A 15,585-nucleotide genomic window follows, 5' to 3' on the forward strand; every position below is an offset into this window, starting at 1 on the left:
TCAGGGCAATGGGAGGGAAAGAGAGGAAAGAGAAGAAAACTTGAGACTCCCTCCCCTGCCCCCGCCCAACCTTCTAGGATGCCACTGGGACAGGGTGGTGAAGCCCCTGGCAGTAGATTTGGGAGGAGAGAAGTGATCACTTTGGAATAGCGGGGGTTGGGGCTGGGTGGCAGGGAGCCCAGTGAATATTGATAGGCAGTCATATCTGGCAGGAGCTGGGAGACAGAAAGGTATTAATTAGCAGTTATTCCTCAGCAGCGAGGAGATGGATAGAGATTAAGGTAACGGCCCCGTGCATCCGTTTTGTAGCAGCTGAGAAGCAATAGTAAATCAGTGTTATGAATCGATGCTGTAAGAGGGAGATATGTTTTAATCTTATTAGCAGTACAGCATTACGGAGAGAGTCGGGGGATTATTCATCACCAGGGGTAAGTCAGGAAGGAGGGAGATCGAGGGAGCTTCAAATTAGCAGCTGGGATATAGACGACAATAGAAAAGACTAAAGATGACCCCTGACTCCCATCTGGCAAGAACCAGGGTGATGGGTGAGTGCGTGCGTGTGTGTGTGTGTGTGTGTGTATGTGTGTGTGTGTGTGTGTGTGTGTGTGCCTGCAAATACATGTGTGGCAGAATTACAGACAGAACATAGACCAGAAGCCACAATGTTTAAATTCATTCATACATTCAACAGGCATCTATACTTAGGAACCTACTATGCAGCAGTGCCAGGTCCTGAGGATTCTAAGGCAAAACTGAAATAGTCCCTGCCTTCAAAAAGCTTACATTCTATTAAGGTGACTAGAAGATGGAGAAGAGGCAATGAGGCTGGCTGGCCACATCGAGGGGGGTTGGGGTAGAGAGAGAGAGAGAGAGAGAGAGAGAGAGAGAGAGAGAGAGAGAGGAGAGAGGAGAGAGAAGGTAGCAAGGCCATTCTGGATGTATGATGACAGAACATCAGAATCTAAAAATTGCAGAATTTTGGATTCAGAATTATAGAATCTTAGAATGACAGAATCACCTTAGGAGTCCCCTAGTGCAGCATGCCACCTAACGAAGCCATCCTTCTGTTGAAATGCATGGGTCCCTTCTCAGAATGTTTTAGAATTAAGCACATAGGATTATAAAAGAAATCAAAAGTTAGTGAACATAAAAATCTTTTTTCCTCATCCGAATTCATGGGCTCCCTCCGTTCTCTCTCTAGACTCCTTGGGGTCTCTGAAGTCCAGGCTAAGAACCCCTACCCTACGATGTCCCTGACAAGGTCAGTTTTCTTCTGCTCACTAGAATGTAAGCTCCTTGAGGGCAAGACTCTTTCTGTCTTTCTTTGTATCACCATTACATAGCACAGTTATTGGTACATAATAAGAACTTACTAAATGTTTGTAGACCGGTAACTGCTTAGATATTTCCAGTGACAGAACACATTAGGAAACATGGTGGTAAAATGAAGAGGGCATCAGATCTAGAGGTCCAGGACCTGAGTTCAAATCCCAGCTTTGCCACTTACTGCCTTCTAAGCCTGAGTTAGACACTTTTCTGTGCCTCAGTTTCCTCATCTGTAAAATGAAAGTGTTGGGCTCAATCTCTGGAATCCCTTCTAATTAAAAAAAGAATCTGTGATATCTTTAATCAGTTTCTTCTGTGGTTGGGCAGTGCTAGCTCTTTCAAAGGGTTTTCTTATGCTGAGCTGCCTCTATATCCCCCCTTCACCTTGGACAAGTGATTTCCCTCTCTAGGCTTTCGTGTCCTCCTCTGTAAAGTGAGGCAGTTGAGCTTGACCTCTGGGGTCTCTTCTAATTCTCTTCCTGTGATCTTCTTAATCATCTCCTGCCATGGTTGGTCAATGCTGGCTGTTTAAAAGGTCTTTCTTATTCTGAGCTGAAATCTGTGGGGTTTGAAGTAGATGGCCTCTGAAATCTCTTCCAGTTCCTAATCTATGATACAATACAGAGGCTTTGATAGCAGAACACAAGTCCTGGCAGGCCAGAACAAGCTGGAAAGGCTTTGAGTGAAGCCTGTTCAATCTGAGTGTCTGTCACCTGAGGATGAGCCGAGCTGTGTTCAGGAAGGCTCACCAGCACATAGGGTCTTTCAGTTGATGGGGTCAACTACCAGGTGATGGGGTTTTGTTTTGGGGTGGTTTCTTTTGGCCACAGTAACTCATGAAACTATCTAATAAGGCTGATATGGGTTATACATGTGTCTGTATCAGGATGGATGGAGGATCCCCACAGATGATGGGGCCAAAAGAGAAACACAAACAGAAATGCTGTTAGAATCTGATGGTGGGAAAGGGCATATTCAGTTGGAAGGATCTCGTGGATGCCATGCAGACTCTAGAGTCTGGTGGAACCCAGAATGGGATTCAGGATTAATCCAGTTGAGATGATACAAGAAGATAGAACATTAGATCTGGAAAGAATATGATAAATCATCTAAGCCAACTCCCTCATTTTATAGAACAGTATTGGATTGATTATGGGTTTTGGAGTCAGGAAAACCAAGGTTCAAATCCTGCCTTAGACATTTTCTACCTGGGTGACCCTGGTTAAATCACTTACCCTCTCTTGGCTACAGTTCTCCTAACTGTGAAATAATCTGTGAAATGGACTTGGTGGTCTCTAGGGTCCCTTCCAGCTCTAAATCTGTGAAAATGAAGTACCCAAAGTCCTAAGACTTGAACCCAGGTCTCCTTCCCCTCCCTGGTACTACCTTCCACCAGCAGGCAATGTTAGTTGGATTTCTACAGCTCTGTGCACATTATAAACTTTATTCTTCCTCCTGTAAATGTAAATCTTGTGTAAATTTGAGTTGTGGCCTAGGGTTGAAGATAGGAGGGGGTCACAACTGCCCAGAGAGACAAGAGATTTGGGAGGGGCACAGTAAGATCTAGGGGATTGTTCTATTGTTCAGTTGTTTCAGTTGTGACCAGCTCTTCATGACCCCTTTTGGGATTTTCTTGGTAAAGATACTGGAGTAGTTTGCCATTTGTGATGGGGGTGGGGAATAAACATAGGAAAAACTGACATTTGTAGTGTTTTAAAGTTAGCTAAGTGCTTGAAGGACCTAGCAAAATGAGATAGAATTGTTATATAATGGAAAATGGAAGTGATTATTGTTTGATGGTCATAACAACCTTGCAAGGTAGGAACTATCAGGAGGGAAAGGAGAGTGGGGAAAGGGAGTTCAGGGAGGGGCCACACTAAATCTAGGGAGGTAGAACTAATTAAGAAGTGATAAGGAAGGACCTTTTCATCTCAGCCCTTACTCCCAACATGCTCAGAATGAATTAAGGGACTTTTGAGACCCATGAAGAGATATGGAAATGGGTAAGTTTTAAGGGGCTGCTGCCCACTTCTGATGAGAGGGATGGTGAAGACACCAGACTTGCCAGACGAGCCACAGAAAGCCCAAAGAGGTAGTCTGAATTCTAAGGCGCCCCAGTTCTGGGTAGATTCTCAAGTCTGGTCCATTCTCTACCCCCAACACCACTCTGTTTTCCAGAGTAGTGGTCTCCACTTTATTTCATTGTGTACACATAGCAATATTTCCTTTTCCTAGGGATATATTGCATGTCTTTGTGTGTACATGTGTACATATGAGTGGGTGCTTCTAAATGGCACAAGTTTAGGGTTAGGGTGAGTTGTGTGTGTTAGTTAATGTTGTGAGTGGCTCAGGTGAGGTTAGTTTATAACTACTCCAAAAGGCCATAATGGGTGAAGGGTAAGAGTTAGCTACTTGCTATAAGCAAGCCCAGTGATTGGCTATTGTGGGGAAGATGAGATGTGACCCATACCAGTCAGTTGTTTACATACTCCTTGGGGTCATACGTCAACTTTGGAAACCATGGCCTGAGCAGATTATAGAATGCCAGACCTGGAATAAACCTTTGAGATCATAGCATCTTAGCACTAGAGATGGAAGAGACCATAGAGGTCATCTATTCAAATCCCCTAATTTTTACAGATGTGGAAACTGAGGCCCAAAGAAGCAATGACTTGCCTGAGGTGACACAGCTAAGTGTTAGGGCCAAAATTCCACCCCAGAATCTCTGACTCCAAGCCCAGGACTCTCTCCAGGATGTCACGGTAGATGACTGCCATCGAGTCCCAGGACAAGGTCTGTGAATGGACCCAAACCCTAGAGACTGGAACTTCCTTCTCCCCTACTTCCCTATTCCATGGACCAACCTCTCTGGCCTGCACCAACAGCCCTGTTAACCAGAAGATAGAGGCGGTAGAGGGGAACTAAGTGGACAAAAATGTGAATGTCATCTGACAACTGGACCGGGAACGACAATGGCAGAGCTGTCAGGGATGGAGGGGAAGCCGAATGGAGAGGAACTGGCCCTTGAGTCTCAGAAGCTCCTTCCTTGGGAAGACAGGCACCTTCCTGCCTGGACGCCCCATTTCAGCTGTGGAGGCCTTTTCCCTTGATGCTCCTCTCTTGACAGGCTGTGAGGTTTGCCAAGTGATGCCCCTACCCGTCTCCCATCTCTGGCAGCCTCCTGCCTGGCCCAATGGAGACATCTTGGAGGTTCGCCTCGGGGCTGCCCAGGAGTCGGCTAAGTGTTTGAAAGGAGCCTGGCTCCGGGGAGGTTTCTCCACGTCTTCACTCGATGCTTTCTGGGGAGTAGAAAAGTTGGTTTCCCTCCAGCCATAAGAACAAATTATAATAACTCGTTTCTAGAATGCTTTTAAGGTCAAGGATCATAATATCATGCAATTAGAACCAAAAGAGACCTCAGAAGGCACCTAGCTCATCCCTTCTTTGTTTTATACATGAGAAGGCTGGGGACCGAGGGAGATTACACAATACCCCTTATTACAGATGAAGAAACTGAGGCTCAATACAATAAAACAATTTAGCTAGGGGCTAACATCCTGAAAGTAGTGTCAGAAGCTGGATTTGAATTCAGTTCTCTTTATTCCCGAGTACGTTCTCTTTGTACTCTGAGTACTACTATGTCACGCTGAAACCAAGCAGGGAAAATAGGGCTTCCGGGAAGGCGTAGATCTGGGACTGGGGGCTGAGGGGGGAATGCCTCATCACAGCAGAAATGGCAGGTCCCTGCAGGGGTCCTTTTCTGGTCTGTGTGACTTCAAAAACAAACACTTCTGGCAACCCAATTATAAGCACTTCATATTACCCACAATGCTCAGAAGAAAGTCACCTCTTCCCTGCTGAATTGCGCTCATCAGTGCTCCACTTTATCTGCTTGACCCCTTTTCTTTGTGTCTCTGGGGAGGGAGTTCTGGGTTCCTCTAGCTGGGGGCTGGCTGCCGGCGTTACCTCCGTCCCTGGATTGTGTGCCCTAGGCCCCCCTCCCCAGAGCCTGAGCTGAATGGGGTTTAGGGGGGACTGGCAGGGGCAGTAATGAGCTCAGAACAATCCAGAGCGTCCTCATCCGTGGAGTCTGGGGCTGGCTCGGAACTCTGCGTGCCAAGGTCAACACATTCAACCCCAGGATTATGATGATAGAATCGTGGGATCTCCCGGCGAGAGCTGTGTGTACACATTGCTCTGGTGTTTGCGGAGTGCTTTACATGTATTATCTCATTTGATCCTCACGACTGCCCTTTGAGGGAGGGGCTGATATTATTAATAACAATAATAATAGCCAACATTTGGGTAGTGCTTCCTGTGGGCCAAGCGCTGGGCTAAGTGCTTGACATGTTTTACCTCATTTGGCCCTCACGACAACCCTGGGAAGTAGATACTACAACTACAACTACAACTACTACTACTACCACCACCACCACTACTACCACTACCACTACTACCACTACTACTACCACTACTATTACCACTACTACTACCATCACTATTACTACTACTGCTATTAATATCATTGCTACTATTTTACAGATCAGAAAACTGAGGCCGACAAAGGTTAAGTGACTTGCCGAGGGCCACGTAGCTAGTAGATCCAGGGCAGGATTTGAACTTGAGTCTTCCTGACTAAGGCACGCCATGTCTTCTCATGCTCCCCACCCTAGTCTGAGGATACTCCCTATCTGGGGAATTGTCTTTTCATACACTTAGGGGAGGCTAGGGGGCGCCATAGTGCATAGAGTGCTGGGCCTGGGGTCAGAAAGACATCCTCCTGAGTTTAAATCTGACCTCAAGACACTAGCTGCGTGACCCTGGCCAAGTCACTTAACCCTATTTGCCTCAGTTTCCTCATTTGTAAAATGAGGTGGAGAAGGAAGTGGCAAATCCCCCCAGTATCTTTGCCAAGAAAAACCCCAGACGGGGTCACCGAGAGTCGGGCGCCACTGAAATGATGGAGCAACAACAAAATTTAGACTCAAGAGAATGACTTACCTCACCACTTCTGTCTCCAAGAAACTCAAAAAGCTTTAGACGAAGAGTATCATTGTGTCTTCTGTCAGACTAAAAGGATAATTGGGGATCGTCGAGACCCTGGCACGGAGAAGGTGGGGGGTGGGAAAGAGAATAAGCATAATAAGCATAATGCCAACTACATGCCAGCAAATTTACTGGCATTATCTCATTCGATCCTCACAAGAACCCTGTAAGGTAGGTGCTGTTACTATCCCCATTTTGTAGATGGGGAAACCTGAGGCAAATAGGTGAAATGACTTGCCCAGAGTCACACAGCTAGTAAGTATCTGAGACAGGATTTGAACTCACATCTTCCTGATTCCGGTCCTGGTGCTGTATACACTGCACTGCCTAGTTTCATAGACAGCCAAGAGCATCCATGGAGCCTCCTACCTGGGAGATGCTACTTAAGAAGGAGAATGTCAGGTTCTAGAGGGGCGAGTAGAGACGATCAAGGAGAGAGGGTGCTTTGAGGAAAGGGCACATTTCAAGCCATGATCTAAGAGTAACCAGGATGTTATAGCAGAGACAAACAGGATAAATTCAAAGAACAGAATGAATACGTTCACTGGATGAGGCGGGAACAATGAGAGAGACAGGCCAAAGCAGTTTCCACAGTCTTCATGGAGGTCAGCATGGAGCGGGTCAGTGTGCATGGAGCACACCAGTCTGTTTCAGGAAAAGTCTGTAGAGATCACATCCTTTCAGGTCAGTGGCCTCTGCTGTGCGCCACTGCCTCCTCTCCGTGGGCAAAACCAAGTGCAGTGACAAGCGGCCTAAGGGAGAGGATGATGATGATGGTCGTGGTGGTGGTGGTGGTGGTGATGGTGATGATGATGATGGTCATGGTGGTGGTGGTGGTGGTGGTGGTAGTAACAACAAGTTACATTGGTGTGGCACATTGTTTTCCTAAGTACTTTTCTCACCAATAGCCCTGTGAGGGGTGGGGGGGGGAGAGTAGGAGCATCATCATCCCCATTTTACAGATCAGCAAACAGATTCAGGGTGACTTATACAAGGTTATATAGCTAGTGTCAGAGGCAGGACTAGACTAGGGCCAGGTCTCTCTGGAGGCAAGGAGGTAGATGTAGATGACCTCTCCAAGGGACCTTTCGAAGCTTAAGCAGTTGAGACTCAGTGGCTTGAGCAAAATTAGTTGTGCTTGGGATCCCTTTCATGGATTACAGACCCTTGTGCCTTCCCCTGGGTCAAAAATTACCAGAGAACAAGAAAGCAAAACTGGTACAACCTGGTCAACTGGTACAACTGGTACAGTGTTAGATTTGGAGTCAGGAGACCCAAAGTCAACTTGTGTGACCTCAAACAAATTGCTTAACCTCTCTGGGCCTTAGTGTTATAATCTGTTTTAAAAAAGGGATCATGTTGTATAAGAGAGCCTCATCTAAAGTCTCTTTCAGCCATGGTTCTATGAAGGTGAGAGGGTTATTCTAGAGTACCCTGAAGGTCTCTTGAAGCCATTCATTCTATGACCTTCTGGCCAGTTAAGAAGGGGTATGATTGGTGCATCACTCCTCCCTTCTCCACAGAAACAGCACGAGAAATCCTAAGTAGGGAGAATCTCCTGATAGGCCAAAGCAGACCCTATAATCTGTTCAGCCTTGAGCAGCCAGAGGGGAATGGGGTGGGGGGTGGTCAGTGCTGAAGGAAGGAGATTTTAGCAGACTACACAGTAGCCTTGTTTGAAAAATGCCAAGTCGTCATTTCAGGAGCTCCCCAAACCACCTCCTTTTCTTTTCTCCCACACGAGGCTGTGACATAGACATTGAGGCTCAGAGAGAGACATGGTATGTGGTTGGGTGTGTTATATAGGGGGAGAGGGCAGGAGGGAGACTAGCCAGGAAGAATTGGAAACCTTAATACCATCTTGCCAGACCTTGGAAAATTTGGCTTTTAAAATTGTAACCTTATATATATATATATATATATATATATATATATATATATATATATATATATGTATACACGCGCGCACACACACACACACACACACACACACACACACACACACATTCTCTCACTCTCTCTAGATGTGAAATGCTTTTTTTTAAAGCAATTAAGGAAGAACATAAATCAGTCTTTTCTAAAAGCCTAGGCTGACTTTGTGGCTGGCTAAAATTAGCGGCTCCATCAAGGCGGTTTTGGAAGGGAGGGGAAGAAGGAGCACTGGGGAGAGTGATGCCCTGGCCCAGGTTCAGTCACCTCCTCCTCTCCCTCTCTCCCCAAAAAGGGGCCCTGTGGCTTCTCAGGAAGAGTTCACATGCCTTCCAGGGTCCATACTATTCTACCTATGTAAAGCCGGACAAGTCATTTAGTATGTTTCGGTTTCTTTAATTATAAAAAAAGAATCCTAATAGCATTCAGGCCTAGAGGCGGGAAGACCTGAGTTCAACTCTGGCCTTAGACACTTTCTAGCTGCATGACCATGGGCATGTCATGGTCAGGTTGCCTCAGTTTCCTCATCTGTAAAATGAGCTGGAGGAGGAAATGGCAAACCACTCCAATATCTTTGTGAAGAAAACCCCAGATGGTGTCACAAGGAGTTGGACATAACTGAAAACCAACCAAACAACAACAACAGTGTTTCCCTCCCAGGGTTGTTGCGAGAACCAGAGACGGTATCTAGAAAGCACAGTGCCCAGCACGTAATAGATGCTTAATCCATGCTTGCTCCCTTCCCTTCCCCCAATGCTAAAATATCATTTATCGAATGCTTTAGGGTTTGCGAGATGCCTCCCTTGAATCCAACCTGTAATGCAGACGTGTTTATCCTCCTTTTGTGGATGAGGAAATGAAGGCCAGGAAAGGGTCAGTGACCTGCCCAATCATGACATAGAGGAAGGAAGGCTGGATTCAGAGTCAGGAAGGCCTGGGTTCCAATCCCACCTCTGACACTTACTATCTCTGTGTCCTTAGGAAAGTCGCTTAATTTCTTTGTGCCTCAATTTCCTTACCCGTGAAATGATGGGATTGGATTAGATGGCCTCTGAGGAAGAATGATGGATAGTGTTGGATTTAGAGTCAGGAAGGCCTGGGTTCAAATTCCCTCTGAGACACTTATTAGCTCTGTGACTTGGGGCAAGTCACTGAAAAGCCCTCAGCCTCAGGTTCCTCATCTGTACAACAGGCACGCTAGTTGTGAAGTGGGAATGGAATGATACACCTGGTACCCCAAAAGTCTTAAATTCAGTTTTATGCTGTGATAGATTTTTGGGACGCCTTATATGTAATGGGCTTTTTGAACTTTAAAATTATAGATGAGATTATCATTAACTCTGCTTTTGGCCTGGGTCCTCCCTTCTCTCTCTTTCTCAGTGATCTCATCAGTTTTCATGGCTTCAATTATCCTCCCTATGCAGATGACTCAGAGGTCTCCATTCTGGCCCTTGCGTCACCAAATGCCTGCCGGACACTGCCATCCACATGCCTCATAAGCATCTTAAACTCAACATATCCGAAATGGAATTCCTTCTATTTTGCTTCTCCTCCCTTTCTTTTTTCTGTGGAGCACCACCATCCTTCCGATCACTTGGCTCTGCAGCCGAATTCGGGGCTGTCCCCTCTTCTGTCCCCTCCCTAGCTCCCTATGTTCAATTGGTTACCAAGCCTGGTTGATTCTTCCTCCAAGGCATCTCTTGCAAAATAGTCTTCCTAAAGCACAGGTCTGAACATGTTCCTTTGCTCTGAAAACTCTAGTGGCTCCCCATGGCCTTCAGGATAAAATACAAACTCCCTTAGTTAGCATTTAAAGTCCTTCAGAATCTGGCTCCGCTTTGCAAGACATTTCCTATTACACGTTATTTTCCAGGTCTGACTGGGCTATCTGCTGTTCCTGGTACAGGACATCTTGGTTGCAGTCTCTATGCCAGGAATATACTCCCTTCCTCTCCTCCCCTCCCTTCCCTTCCCAGCCACCTCTAAAATTCAACTCAGGTGCTCCCTTTGATACAAAGGCCTTTCTCAATTCCCACTAACTGAGGTTTTAGATCTTTCTCCCAAATTACTTTCTATATACTTCATATTTACTTAATTATGGATGTTTTGCTCTCTTTCCCTTTCCCCTAAGTTCCTTGAAAACAAGGAGTGTTGTGTAATAAATAAATCATTGTGGAATTAAATTTAATTGAACCCAGTCGAATTCAATCGAATTGAATCAAATTGGATCCAATTGAATTGAAGTGATTTAAATTATGGTTTGGGTTAAAATGGAACCCATGAAGGTCTTGTCTAGGAAATTCTGGTTTGACCTTTATACTCCTTTCAGATGACCACCTTCTAGGTCTGAGTAGCCTCTCTGGAGAGCTTTGTCTTGGTTCTAGGCCCCTGTCAATAGATGGGGACTCAAGAGACAGGAAATTGACCATCTCCCAGACCATTCTCACTGCTTCCTTCTCAGCAACAGAGACACACAGACAGAGACAGACAGACAAACACACACACACACACACACACACAAGCTTTGCTTTTATTTCCAGGATATCAAACATCTGGAAAAGTTGAATTTGGGGCTGTTCTCACCAAATGGTTTGCTGCTATATTCTGGATGGACTGGAGCAGATGTTAGGGGGCTCTGTAGATAGAGCCATAAAGATTTCCCCAGGCAGAACATCTCATAACCAACACCCGCTTCCCACCAGGCAGTTCTTCTCAATGTCTAGCCTTAGGCTGGCCTGCTCTCTGTTTGAGGCTTAATTACTCTGGCAGGATCAGCTCCTCTCCCCAGGCCTCTTATCAGAGACATAAGCATTTAGGCAAACACATTAGGCTACACACAGACTGTACACGGGGCCGGGGAATTGGCAGCCAGTGCCTTTCAATAAACAGTTATTGGCTTGTCCTCTGCAGTGGAGGATTGAAGGGCTGTTCATTGCTTCTCCTGCTCAATTCTCCTTTTAACTGTCCTGACCAAAGGATTCCTCCCTGCTCCAACACCTTTGGAATCGATGGAGAAGTTGATGGGCACCCTGAGCGATCTGCAGATCAATTGTTCACTTTGGGTGACTGCCTGGAGCCAAACCTCACCCCTAGGATGGTTTTATAGGTGTAGACCATTTGTTGGTCTACACCTATAAAATCTGCCCCACCACCACCCCACCCCAGTTCAGTCCAGTAGGGGCTGTGCCCTGGGGATGCAGGACAATGTCAAACCTGGACCATCGAGATGAAGAAGGCAAACCTGATCACTAAAGGATCCCTTTACTGTACTGCGGAAAGGCCCATGAGTGACCAATCTGGATCAATCCACCAACACTCAGTCATTGAGCAGTGCAGAAAGAGCACTGGGCTTGTAGCCAGGAGTCCTGGGTTCAAGTCCTGAACTCATCACTAATACAGTGTCTGGGGAATCAAGTCATGACTCCTCACTAAGTCAGTATTTGGGAATAGGCTTTGGTGATTTCAGGTCAGGGAGGGTGAGGTAGGAGGGGTGAACTGGGGATTCAGAAGACCTAGGTTCAATCCTAGCTCTGCCACTTCATATCTGTATTACCTCTAGCAAATAATTTCATTGCTCCTGGCCTCAGTTTCCTCCTCTGTAAAATGAGAGAGGTGAGCTCTATTGAATTCTAAGGTCTTTTCTGCTTTAAGGCTCTGGGCTTGTGTCTTCCTTAATGCCTCCTGCTTCAGTGCTCTAAACAAAGAAGTATAATTAAAAGAACCCTTCCAATTCTAAATCCTGTAATCTCAACATTTGAGAAAGGCCCTTATCCAGATGCTTTAGGCACTTTGGGGTTGCAGAATTGTGTAGTTAAGAGCTTGGGGGCTGGGAGCCAGGCAAACCTAGGTTCAAATCTTGCCCCTAAATTCTAAATCCCTTCACTCCTTACTTCTCTGAACCCTAGTTTCCTCATCTGTGAAATGGGGGTGATAATAGCACCTACCTCATGGGGCTGTAGGGACAATCTAGTGACATAATACATATAAAGTGCTTTGCAAACCTTTTACAAGGAAAATGCAACCTCTTATTTATTGCTACCCTTGCAAGGTTGTAGTGAGACTCGTGAAATCATAAAATAAAGTGCTTTTGAAAACTTTAAATTGGCTTAATCAAGGACAGTTATTATTCTCTCCTTAACCACAGTACCTGGATGGGGCAACTGGATGGATCCACTCCTGGGAATGGAATCAGGGGGAGCTTTAGGTCAAGGGTAGTAGAGTGGTACCATACCTGGAGTGAAGAAGACCTGAGTTCAGATCCTACTTCAGACACCCACTAGCTGTGTGACCCTGGGCAAGGCACTTGAACCTCTGTCTGCCTCAGTTTCCTTCCCTGTAAAAATGAAGATAATAGTACCTACCTCCCAGGGTTGATATAAGCCAAGAAAATTGAAATAGGATATGTAAAGTGCTTCGTAAACCTTAAAGTTCTATATAAATGGTAGCTATTATTACTGAGAACATAATAGAGTAATATAATCCGAGTGGTACATGGAAAGGACTCTGGATTTAGGGACAGAAAGCCTGGGCTTCCAATGAATGCCACAGGCAAGTTTTAAACCATTTATTGGGTATAAATATTATAATGAGGATTCCCTTCAGGTATGGGCTGAATTAGGCAGCTGCCAGCATCCCCAAGTCTGTGATTCTGTGGCTCTCAAAGCCTCAATTCTCTCAGCTCTAAAAGGAAGATGACAACATTAGCCATTGTCTATCTCACGAGGTGGTTCTCAGGAAAGCACCCTGTAAAACCTTAAGTCACTAGAAATGGAGGTAATTCTTTTTACCCTTCTGGTCTCCTCTCTCCTCTCCCCTTTATTCTTCTCCTATAGCCCTCCACCGAGCTTAGAAGTGGGAATCAGGCGGATATGGCAGAGTAATGGAGAGGGGGAGGTAGTTACTGTCTCCCCTTGGGTCTTGTCCTTTGGACTGGTGCCCATTTGAGACCTGGCACAGCCCCAATTGAATATCACCCCCTCTGCACACCTTTCCTCTCCTGGACAGGAACTGAAAATGCTAGTCGGGGGCCAGAGGCTGGCCACCCTCCTGAAAGAGCAAGATTTCTCTGCCTCAGCCTAGGTTCCAGGGCACCCATCACCTGTGTACACCACCTCTTTAGGGTGGGGTCCTGACCACAGAACACTCTCGGAGGGAATACCTTAATAGGACCAAAGGAATCATGTATAATCCTATGAATCTCTCTGGGCCTCAGTTTCTCCATCTGCAAAATGAAGAGCTTGGACCAGAAGGTCCCTTCTAGCTCTAATCTGGGGGTTCTAAAATTATTTGGGTCACAGATCACCTGACAGTTGTCCAGTGAAATCCTTGGACCTCTTCTCAGAATCACGTTTTTAAATGCATAAAATAAAATGCATAGGATTACAAAGGAAACAAATTTCTATTGAGAGACAGTTTTCAAAATTTTTTTAAAGTTCACAGCCCTCAGGTGAAGAACTGCTCTGAAAAGAGATGGGAGAAGACATCCCCACCCTACCCCTTTGTAGAGTGTGGGACATTACCCATATTTTCAGACTTAATGTATTGATTCATTTTACTGGGTTTTTCTCTTCTTTTTCTATTTTTTCTTTTCTTTTTCATCTTTAAAAATATTATTTGTTATGTGGGGTGGTTCTCTGGGAGGAGGAAGAGAGATACTGGGGAAATTTTTGTTCATGTTTAAGAAATGCATCAATCAAATAATTTTTAAAAATAGAACTCTGTAGCTAGAGCTAGGAAGGGACCTCCTAAATTACTTAGACCACCCCCTTCAATTTACAGAGGAGGAAGCTGAAGCCCTGTGGGGGGAGTGATTACCCCAAGGTCACACAGTCAGAAGAAGTAAAAGGCATTTCAACCCAGGTCGTCTGGTTCTCTATCCAGGGCCCTTGCTGGCATCTCTTCGCAATATTTATTTATAACCAAACCTAGCCTGGGTGGCTTCAGGGAAGTGTTGCTCTGCTCCCAGACTAGAGAACTAAGGGTAACTGGGAAGGATCAGAGCCAGGGGGCAGAGGCAACTGACATGGAGGTATCTGAGAAGAGATGAATAGAGTCGGCAGCCAACTCAGCAAGGAGCCTGAGGTTCTGGGGCTGCTGGATCAGTGAGCTTTGAGATCCTTATCTTAATACTAATAAAATAGTAATCCCTCATAGTACACACATAGAGCACTCTGTATTCTTCCAAAGTGCTTTCTGGAGACATTATCTTGTGTGATACTGACAAAATCCCAGCAAGATTAGTCAGGCAGGTGGTTTTCTCTGCATTTGACAGATAGGGAAATGAAGCCTGGAACAGGAAGCAAGGTGGCAATCATTCACACAATGGAGCTGGTTCTGGAATCCAGATCAAGTCACCTCGACAAGCATTTATTAGGCGATTATCATATGGCAGGCACTGCGTTAAGCAATGAAGATACAGAGAGAAGTAGAAAAAAAAAACAGTCTCTACCCTCAAGGAGCCTCCATTCTAATGGGAAAAGAGAACATATAAAAAGGATGGGGGCTGGGATAGATAGAAGGTCCCCATGAGAGGGGATGGGGGCAAAATCCAGAGTCAAAAGCGTAGTTGGGAGAATGCAGGATGGTGAGCCCTACCTCAATAGGAAGGCTCCTGGAGGACTTCACCAATGGGAGAAAGGGGCTGCAGGGCTGCAAGGGTGCTCCAGGGTGAGAAGGATCTTTTTATGAGACAGTTATATGACAAATAGAGTGCGGGGCTATGTACCAGGTGCTATGCTGAGAGTTTTATAAATATTATCTCATTTGATGCTCACAACAACCCTGCCAGGTAGGTGCTACTATTATTTGATTTTGCAGTTGAGGAAAGTAAGACAAACAGAGATGAAGTGAATAGCCCATGGTCACACAGCTAGGAAATATCTGGTGCCAGATTTGAATTCAGATCTCCTTGATTCCAGTCTTAGAACACTATCTATTATGCCACCTAGCTGCTAGAAGGAGAGAAGAAAGAAATGGAAGGAAGGAAGGAAGGAGGAAAAGAAGGAAGGAAGGAAGGAAAGAAGGAAGGGAGGGAGGGAGGGAGAAAGGGATGGAGAAAAAGAATAATAAAGAAAGAGGGAAAGAGGATAGAGAAAGAAAAAGAAAGGAAATAAAGAAAAGAAAAGTAAAAAGGTACAGGAAGGAAGAAGGAAAGAAGATAGGAAGGAAAAAGGAAAAGAGAGAGGGAGGGATAAAAACAGAAAGAAAGAAAAAGAAAGAAAGGGAGGGAGGGAGGGAAGAAGGAAGGAAAGAAGGAAGGGGAGAGAGAAAAAAAGAAAAGAAAAG

General features: G+C 45.5%; 1 protein-coding gene across 1 annotated transcript in view; it reads left to right on the forward strand.

Moving 5' to 3' along the window:
• Positions 1-4,092: 4,092 nt before the first annotated feature.
• The window catches only part of IGSF21 (immunoglobin superfamily member 21), a 339,687-nt gene continuing 328,194 nt past the window's right edge, over positions 4,093-15,585 (forward strand). Inside the window, exons 1-3 of the mRNA XM_036743729.1 lie at positions 4,093-4,236; positions 4,504-4,640; positions 7,057-7,148. Coding sequence (XP_036599624.1) covers positions 4,093-4,236; positions 4,504-4,640; positions 7,057-7,148 — 373 coding nt within the window. The remainder of the gene's footprint in view (positions 4,237-4,503; positions 4,641-7,056; positions 7,149-15,585) is intronic.

The sequence above is a fragment of the Trichosurus vulpecula genome, chromosome 2 (assembly GCF_011100635.1).
Source record: "Trichosurus vulpecula isolate mTriVul1 chromosome 2, mTriVul1.pri, whole genome shotgun sequence".
In the NCBI taxonomy this organism is placed as follows: domain Eukaryota; kingdom Metazoa; phylum Chordata; class Mammalia; order Diprotodontia; family Phalangeridae; genus Trichosurus; species Trichosurus vulpecula.